At 48.1% G+C, this 9,312-nt stretch overlaps 1 protein-coding gene across 5 annotated transcripts in view; it reads right to left on the bottom strand.

Annotated features, from left to right (window-relative positions):
* Positions 1-5,447: 5,447 nt before the first annotated feature.
* The window catches only part of DNAJB5 (DnaJ heat shock protein family (Hsp40) member B5), an 8,166-nt gene continuing 4,301 nt past the window's right edge, over positions 5,448-9,312 (bottom strand). For all 5 annotated transcript variants that reach the window (XM_004712391.3, XM_030885337.2, XM_004712392.2 and 2 more), the window contains 2 exons: positions 6,036-6,637; positions 5,448-5,875 (listed from right to left, as the gene is read on the bottom strand). In XM_004712391.3, the coding sequence (XP_004712448.2) occupies positions 5,642-5,875; positions 6,036-6,637 (836 nt within the window). In that variant the 3' untranslated portion in view covers positions 5,448-5,641. The remainder of the gene's footprint in view (positions 5,876-6,035; positions 6,638-9,312) is intronic.

Below are 9,312 nucleotides of genomic sequence, written 5' to 3'. Positions count from 1 at the left end.
TCTTGTCCCACTATCATGTTCAGCCTTCATTTGAGTTTCAGTAATTCCTCTTAGTTACATTGCCCATGATTAAGCCCTATCAGGCATCCTATGCCCTCCTTGCCATTGATTTTAGACCACTTGTTGTTCCCTTGCCTCTGTGTTTGTTAACACCCACTTCATTTTCCCCGCCTCCCCTTCTTCCCATTTCTCCCCCGGAACTGTGAGACCCGTTGTTTTCTCCTCTGGATTGTTTGTCTTGCCTGTCTTATCTAAATAGATATGCAGAGACAATAATAAGCACAAAAACAAGACAGAACAAAAGAAAACAAACAAAACAATAACGACAACAAAAATCAACAAAAAAGAAAAGCGTAATAAATAGTTCCAGGTCTGTTTGTTGACCTTTAGGAGTGTTTTGAGTCTGATGGGGTGCCACGCCCTGGCCCCAAAGTCTATTTTTGGTATTCCCTGGGGACTTCATTGCTTTGCTCCCCTTGCTGATGTGTTGCACACCCTTAGCGTTTAGCCCCAGTGTGGTGGGGTCAGATTGGGTACAATTCCTGCACTGTCCCTCCAGTGTTGTCCCTTGTAGCAATAGGGGTGAGGAACATTGTGTCTCATGGTGGGGCTGACCTTATGGTCCTGTCTGTACATTGGTTGCTCGAGCAGGAATATCGTTCTTGGGGCTTGGTGGGCCAGGATGTGCTCCACTCTCTGTCCTTCCCTCTTTGTGTGCTCCTGTGTGGTCGCATGAGATGCGCCCCTCTCCCTGAGCTGTAGCTTCAGTGCTGTCCTCTGAAGTGAATTCTTCTAGGGGGAAGGGGTGTATCCATGTAGTTGGGATTGGGACCAGCCACGCAGACCTCTCTGTTGGTTCCCTGCTTCATGCTGGTATGTTGCATTCATATCTTGGCACACCGGGTTGAATAGACTGCTGATCTTAATAAAAATTCCTTATGTTTGACGAGTCACTTTCCTGTTGCTTCGTTCAGATTTCTGACTGTCTTTTACCTAGAGTCAATCTATCAAAGTTGGTTATAATTTTATCCTACTTGGAAATTTGAGTGATTTATACTTGGAGTTGAGTTTCTTGAATGTGTAGATTAATGATTTTCATCCAAATTTAAAAGTTTCAAGCCATTATTTATTTCTTACATCCCCTTTTAAACTTTCTTTCTGGGATTCTCATGCATGCATTTTGGTATGCTTGATGATCTCTGAGGTTTACTTATTTTTCATTATTTTTGTCTGCTCCTTTTATTGGGTAATCTCAACTGCCTTATCTTTATTTTGCTTTTCCCCCCTTTCTTTTTACTGCTTACTCAAATCTGTTCTTGAGATCTATTGAAATTTTCATTGCCTTTTTTAGCACCAGGCTATTTGGTTCTTTTAAAATTAATATATCTCTATTTGTTGATAATCTTCATTTGTTGACGTGTAATTTTCATATGTTTCTTTAGAATTATTATTATTTAGTTCTTTGAATATACTCAAAATAACTCATTTAAAGTTTTTATCTAGTAAATCCTCAGGGTCAGCTTTTATTGATTGCCTCCCCACCTCCCCACCCCCACCCCCACCCCAGTCTTTCTTGTGTATTTGTATGCCTTGTAATTTCTCATAGAAAACTAGGGATTTAAAATAATGTGTGACAACTCTGTAAATAATTTCCCCTTATTTACACTTCAGTTTTATTATTGTTGCTGTTTACTTGCTTAGTGGCTTTTCTGAATTAATTCTGGACAGTATATATTCTTTGTTTGGATGACTACTGGAGTCTTTTTGCTTGGTTTGATTAGTGGTCAGTTAATGATTGGATAGAGATCTCCTTAAATGACTAGAGCCAATTAGTTTCTCAGTCTTTGCATGTTAAAGTATGCCTTCAACACTCAGATAGGAAGTTAGAAACTATGTTTTACCTTCACTTCCTATTTGCAGACACTCAAAGTCAACCTGAGTTGGGAGCTTTAGAGCCTTCTGAGGTCTTTTGTGAGCACCCTGAATGCAGCGTTCTAGATTCTAAGGAATATGTCAGAGCCTTTCAAAGCCCCTTTGGGTATTTCATTTTGTAAATATTTCTTTTAAGTTCTTTTGTTAGTCTATTATTGCCCTGTCATCCTTCACATCAGACAAATGTGGTTAATCGGTTAGCAATCTCCCCAAAGAAAAAGGGTTTTCACAGGAAACAAGCTCAAGATAAGGTCAGAATCAGGTGAGAGAAAATCAATAAAAGCCCTACAAGAAAACCTGGTAGAAGTTTTTATACGTGTGTGTGCACGTGTGTTAGAGAAGGGGAGGTGGTCACAGGCATAAGCTCGCTGAATCTACTGCCAGGAGCTGATTCTGATTCATGGTGGTCCTGTAGGATTGAGTAGAACTGCTCCACAGTGTTTTTGAATCTGTAAATATTTATGGAACCAGACTGCCTCATCTTTCTCCCCGGGAGCAGCTATTGGGTTCAAACTACCAGCTCTTTGCTTAGCAGCCAAGTGCTTAACCCAGTGTGACACCTGAGTTCTTTCCACTGACATAAAATGGCTCCACATTAAAAAAAATAATAATAAAATGGCTCCACATTTTCTTCATGCAGCCTCCAAGAAGGGTATAATCCCAATTGAAGGTAGAGCTACAGAATGGACCTTAGAGTTTGTCCATCCAAGTTCTCCTTTCCTCAGGTAGCCTGGCTTCAAAGGTCTCATGGTTCCATCCCTAGAGTGTGCTCATCAGAGGTATCACAATTTCCCAAGTCACATATGTCCATGTGGAGGCCAGAGGGAAGACTGTGACCCAGTAGAAGCCATGGCTCCTAAAGTTTCAGGCCTCAGGGAAGAGCCAGGACAAGAATTTAGCCTGAAGAGAGGGACAGTCCTAGGTGACTCAATACAGGAGGGGATTGAATAGGGAATGTAGAATTAAAGTTCTCTCTTCTCAAACAAGGAGACCCCCGGACATCTTGTCGGCAAGATAATCTGTTTTATGTCACAGGAATTACCAAACCAGACCAAACTGTGGCTTATAGCAACCTGATAGGCCGGAGTAGAATGTCCCCTGTGGGTTTCTGTGATAGTTTTAACTCTTCACAGCAGTAGAATGCCTCATCTTTCTCCCTCAGAGATGCTGGTGGTTACTACTCACTACACCACCAGGGCTCTCCATAGAAAGAACAAGTTCCTCCCAAACAGGTTTTGGTTGAAAATGTGAGGGGTTTTTAAAGTGGTTTTCCCCCAGGAATAAATGGCAAGGAGCAGGAAGATCCCTGAAAACAGCCCAAGTCAGTGAGTGTCATCCTCTGTGTGGAGCCCAAGCCCAGCTGACAGCAGAACTGTCTTCATGGCAGTGGGGACACTGAGCTAAGAGAGTGCTTGTCAGGGGCCCCATCCTGCAGAAGCATCTGGGAATTAGCTGGGAACTTCCCACACACAGAAAAGTCAGCACCAGGAGGAAGGGCAGTCTCAGATGGGCTTTCTTGAGACTGCTGGGGTGTTTTCTACCCAGACTCAGGGAAAGTGACAAGTGTCCAAGTCAAGCCGGTCCTGAGGGCCAGAGGTGTCTCGGCAGGGACAGGTGGGTCAGAGAGCTTCAAGAATCAGCAATGATTCAACACCTTCCAGAGAGTCTGGACTGCCGGAACAAACAAATCTATCCTGGAAGTACAGCCAGACCACTCCTTGGAAGGAGGATGGTGAGACTTGGTCTCACTCTGGGCAAGTTGCAGGAGAGACCACTCCCTGGAGCAGGACATCATGCTTGGTGAAGTGCAGAAGCAGCGAGAGAGGAAGACCCTCCACAAGGCGAGTTTACACAGTGGTTGCAACAATAGGCTCAAATGGGAAGGATGGAGCAGCACTGGGCAGCGTGTCGTGCTGTTGTACTTGGGTTGCTGTGACATGATAACACCTAACAACAACAACAGCCTGTGTCCCCAGACAGTCCTGTCACCATGGGCCAAGGATGCCAGGCCCTATCCTTGGGGATGTGTCTCTTTGAATCAGCCAGAAAGCCCTTTTCCTCCTCTCGGGAGGAAAACTTTACCTCTCAGGAAAATGTTTTTCAAATACTTTCCTCTCAAGGGAAAATTTCAGTTCCTGTAGAGAAGATCTCAGTTCTCATGGTAGCAAATCCTTGGAAGAAGACTGTCTCTTTTTCTCATAACCAATGCTATTTATTCTTTTTTGTTGTTGCATATAGGCCCCCACAATGAAGGGTCTCCCATTTTATTGCTAACAGCATTACCTGGAAAGTAGCTATTTATTCTTTTCAAATAGATTTGTTATTCCGATAGCGAAATGCTGTGCTGCATTTAGGGCATATGTTTAGGGAAGTCCAGGAGGCGGGGCTTAGAGCGAAGAGGATTCAGCTTCAGCTTCACGGAGGGCCTGCTTGAGCTTTTCGAAAGTGACCAGGAACCTAGGAGGAGTGTTGACAATGGCACTGCACACCCACCCCCACTCCACGTTCATTGCTCCTGCTCAAATGTCCTATTTTTAAAATACTTTTATTTTTTTCCATAATACTGTCATTACAAAAAAATACAAAAAAACTACTATAAAAACATTCAAGGGCTTGTCAAAGTGAGAAAATCTAAAGACCCCCATCCCAGGATCTGTCTGAACAAGCCTTTCACCCAGCTCCTCCACAATTTCACCTTTATACAATGGTGGGGATGGGGTGGGGTTACACAGGCATAAAAGGGCTGTAAAATCCCCACACAGCCTCCAAGATGGATAAGAAAGAATTAGCTTCACATATCACAAAAGTGGGATTTGGAAGTTTGAAGGTGGCTAGACCCTGAGTTCAGAGGTGTGGGGAAAAACCTGTGACCCTGAATCTCGGTGGAGAATGAATAGCTGCCACCTGCCCCCAAAGCCCTTTCCTTCCCTGATGAAGCCTGGGAGACGGACATTGCTTGCCAGCTCTTAGCCTTAAGACAGCAGGACTCCCTTACCCCGCCCTCTACACTTGCACGCACCGAGAGCAGTAGGGAGGACAGAACTTGCTACTCTGGTGTGTAGGCAGGGCAGCTATCAGGAGGCTGCCAAGGCCTTGTTCATGTCCCTGCCCCAAGTGAAAAGTGTCTCGTGCTCAGTGGCTCTGTTCCCAGGGTACTGCCTTGTGATCTTCTATTCCTATCTTAACCCCAGAGAGGCACAGACCGCTCTCAGTGAGAAAGCCATGCGCATGGATATGGGCATGGTAACCGTGGCTCTCGGAGGGGTGGACACTGTGATCTGGGGGGTGTGGGGGAAAGCAGTATCCTTTCTATTCTCTTCCTCCCCCAACAGCAGGAGGACACAGAGAGGGTAGAGGAAAGGTATCAGCAAAGCGGAGAGAGGAAGGACATGCTATTTACAGGCCTGGGACAAGGAATCTATCTTCAAGTAGCACTCAGGTTGCTCTCCAGCCACTGACTGGAGGGGATTCAAAGTTAGTGACATGAAAATTGACCCTTGGACTGGGCCAGCTCTTCCCCACTCCCCCAAGGCAGCCCAGCTTTAAAGGGATCAGGGACAGGATAATTTTCCTGAAAGCCAGTGGCTTTTTTTTTTTTTTTTTGCATTTAGAAAAAGTTGCCAGTGTCCAGTGGACGTTGAACTGGGTGCACATTGAGTGGGACGATGGGGGTATTGCTGTGGTAGACTCTGGGCTGGCTGGGCAGAGCCTAGGAACAGGGCAGGTGCTGCTTGAGGATTTGTCTTGTCTGTGGTGTTAATCTGTCTGGGAAGCGAACTTTGAACTCAACAATGAGGTCTCCCCGCTGGGTGGGCACCTTAGGGAAAGGAAGCCCCTCCCCACGGAGTCTCTTCACAGTGCCTGGCTTGATGACATCATTGCAGGGCAAAGGGATCACTCGGCCGTCGATGGTGGGAATGTTCACGGTGCAGCCACATAGCGCCTGGGGAAAAATGAGGTCGTCAACAAAGGGTGGGAGTGCAGGGCAAGGAAGGAAAAAGATTGAAGTGGGGAAGAACTACCCAGCTGGTGGGAAGTTTTGGAACCGTCTCAATCATCTACACACACACACACACACACAGCCACACAGCCACTAGCCCTACCTCTTTGAGGCTGATCAGGGCACTGTAGAGCACGTTGGTGCCATCTCGGCGGAAGTGGGCATGAGGCTTATCTTTGAGCACAAAGACGATGTCGGCAGGGATATTGTCAGGTGTGGCATCACCTTCTTTGGGGAAGGTGATCTTGGTGCCCTCCTTCCAGCCACGCTTGATAACAATGTGCAGGATCTTGTCCTCGGTGCGCACAGTTCGCCCATCGGGGTTGAGGCGCCGTCTTGTGATCTTCATGCGCTTGGTGGAGCCGTGGTAAATCTCCTCCAGGGACACCCTCAGTTCATGCACCACGGGTGGGTCCTGCACCTTGCGCCGAGGGTAGAGTGGTTCTGGGGCTCGCCGTGGACCCCTACTCAGCCCATTGAAGCCAAAGCGGCTGAAGGCACCAAATGGGTCCTCATCTTCATCCACATCCATGTCATCAGGGTCAAAGCCGCTGAAAGGTCGAGTGGAACGGCTGCTGGCAAAGAAGATATCGAAGGGGTTGGAGCCACCAAAGAAGGAGGCAAAGGTGGCGTGGGGGTCCCCGTGGAAGGTGTAGTGAAAGGAGCCACTGGAGCCACCTGATGTACCACCGCCGGTCTTCAGGCCTAGAGAGAAGGAAAAGTTAGGGGTAGTATGGTCCGTCTGGCTCCATCTGTCTCTTCCTCCGGCCTGCCATCCTCTAGTCCATGAGCTTTGGGATCCCGCCCACTGCCACCTAGTTGATTCCAACTCACAGTGACCTGACAGGACAGGGTAGAACTGCTCCTTAGGAATTCTGAAATGTGTATCTTTATGGGAGCAGACAGCCTCATCTTTCTCCCATGGAGTGATTGGTGGGTTTGAACAGCAGACCTTTCAGTTAGCAGCTCAGTGCTTCCTATGCTGTACCACCAGGGCTCCTTGAGCTTAGGAAAACCAAAATAACCCACTGCTATCAAGTTGATTCTGCATCACGAGGACCAGACAGGGCAACGTCGAGTTGATCCTCAGGGTTTCTGAGACTGCAAGCCTTTCTAGGAGCAGACGCCCTCATTTTCGCTTCTGTGAAGTGGCTAGTGATTCGAACCAACAATGCACCACCACAACTCTTGAGCCTAGAGAACGGACTTTTAATTCCCGGAGAGGTCACGCTAATAGAGGAAGCAAAGCTTCTAGCAGAGTTCATTTTCACTCTCATATTTAATAATAATGCACATCTTGAGATTCATAGAGACTGTTATCCAATTGGCAGAAAAGTCAGAACTAGAAGATTTAGAGAATGTGACCTCCCGTCTGGTCATCTTTTCCATGTACCTATGGCCCAAACAATTCTCACAAAGTGTTGAATTTGAGATCACATTATAAGTCGTCCCAGCGCTCAAACTTTAGCTTACCTCTGGAGACATACAAGGCAAGAGGCAGTCACCCAGGGAGCTAGTAAGTAAGTAAGACAGGGACATAGACCGGAAGAAAAAGCCCATCCATTTTGCTTCTAGCAGTGTTTCCTTTCCCCTGACTCCTGCCTGAAAGGGAAATTCCAAGGGCCCAAGACAGCAGGAATACTCATTAGCTGAATACTGGTGATGAGCTATTTTTCTAGAAAGTTTTCAGAGGTTTTGTTCTCACACTCAGGGATCATAAAGATGCCCAACTACAGGGGTCCTGTTCACACATTGTACAGACAGAATACAATGGAATGGAGCTCCCTGGAGTCAGACACAGGCTGGGCTGGTCCTACACTATACACCTAATGGCAGAGCAACCAAAATGCATGAATGGACTGACACATAGCTCAGTCACCCTCCCAGGGCTCTAAAGGGCTAACGGGCTCGGATTCTGGGAAGCAGCCAAGAAGAGTAGGAGGGAGAGTAGCAGAGATGGTGAAGAGAATGGGGGGAAATGTGGGAGGGCGTTAATGCTGAGAATTGATCCAGAATATGTAAGTTTGGATTTTTTTGGGGGGGAGGTTTCCCCTGGGAGGTCTTTCATCTAGAACTTCAGTTGGCCTTGGAAGTCTGAGCCTAAGTAACCTCGTATTTCCAAGGACCAGAAAGGTGGATTTGAGTTTCACTGGAGTGCCCAAGTGGCAGCAGCTCAGGGACTTGGGGCAGCTGCCTCCTCAGCCCTTGCTTAATACCCATGGTCTTATTTCTTTTCGGGGGCAGAGGGGGCGGAGGGGCGGTGTTGGGAAGGAGTCCATCATACAAGCCTTATCATTATCGGGGAGCGAGGAAGGGCGGACTACCAAGGACAGCAGGGAGTCATTTCTCTCCGTAGGGATTCCTAATCTACTACCACCACTCCTTTTCAAGCTGGGAACAGCTTGTCCTCAGCCAGGGCTGCTCACAGAACCTGTGTGCACAATTGATCTGGCTGGCTGTTCGGGAGGGGGTGGGGTGGACAGAAATGTAACCAACATTTCCAAGGTTGCTTCTCCCACCCCAGGCCCTGGAGGTTGGCCCTGTCACCCTCAAGGCTGTGCTGCACCCTCAGGGACCTCTTGGTATGGGGTCTGTGCTTTGCCCTTCATGCCGGGTCATGCTGGAGGGGTGATGTTTCTGGGCAGCTCTCCCAACGCCCACCTTCTTCCTAAACAACCTGGTGAGGCCCAGGGGAGGAATGAGAGATTCTGAGACAGGTCACACGGTGGCATGATGTGGGCACCGCACTGTCTCCCTCGTCTGCACTCCTCCATCCCAAAGAAAAAAAATTCCTCGTGGGGAGCATACTGGAGAGCCTGGCAGGGACCTGGGGAGCTGGCCAGTGTAAGAGGTGAGCAGGGGAACACGGGAGGACTAGCAGCCTGGGGAAGAGGAAGTGGGGCTGGGAGAACTGGGGACAGAGTGGGCAGGGGCAGAGAAAACTAAAGCAAGGAACATTATTTTGAGCCCCTACTTTGTATCAAGAACAGTACATGTTATTAACCCAATTCATTTTGAGGAGGAGGAAGAGGAAGGGAATGTTAAAGAAAGGTGGATGCCATGAGGGAGGAAGGACAGTTCTTCTCGGGAAGGAGAGTCCTCGGCTGTGACAGCGGCTCTTAATATAGCCTGACAGGTGCCTGTGGCTGGCGGGTGGCATGCGGCCCTGAGGGGCCGTCCCAGAATTAGCAGCTGCATCATGCCCGTGGGATGTGCTGGGAGGGGCCACCTTCTCAGCAGCTTTATTTGGTCCTTTCCTGCTGCCCTGTGCCTGGCATGGCCACTAGCTACCCCAGGGAGGGGGTAGGGTGCCAGCAGCAGTTCCCTTTCCCCGTTTGGGGCCTTGCCACTTCCTCTGGGAGGCAAAGCTGACCCGCCTG

Source organism: Echinops telfairi, unplaced genomic scaffold (genome assembly GCF_000313985.2).
Source record: "Echinops telfairi isolate 266 unplaced genomic scaffold, ASM31398v2 ScPeMD7_25;HRSCAF=90, whole genome shotgun sequence".
Lineage (NCBI taxonomy): Eukaryota > Metazoa > Chordata > Mammalia > Afrosoricida > Tenrecidae > Echinops > Echinops telfairi.
The sequence above is the reverse complement of the archived record's forward strand: the minus strand, read 5'-3'. Positions and strand labels throughout refer to the sequence as shown.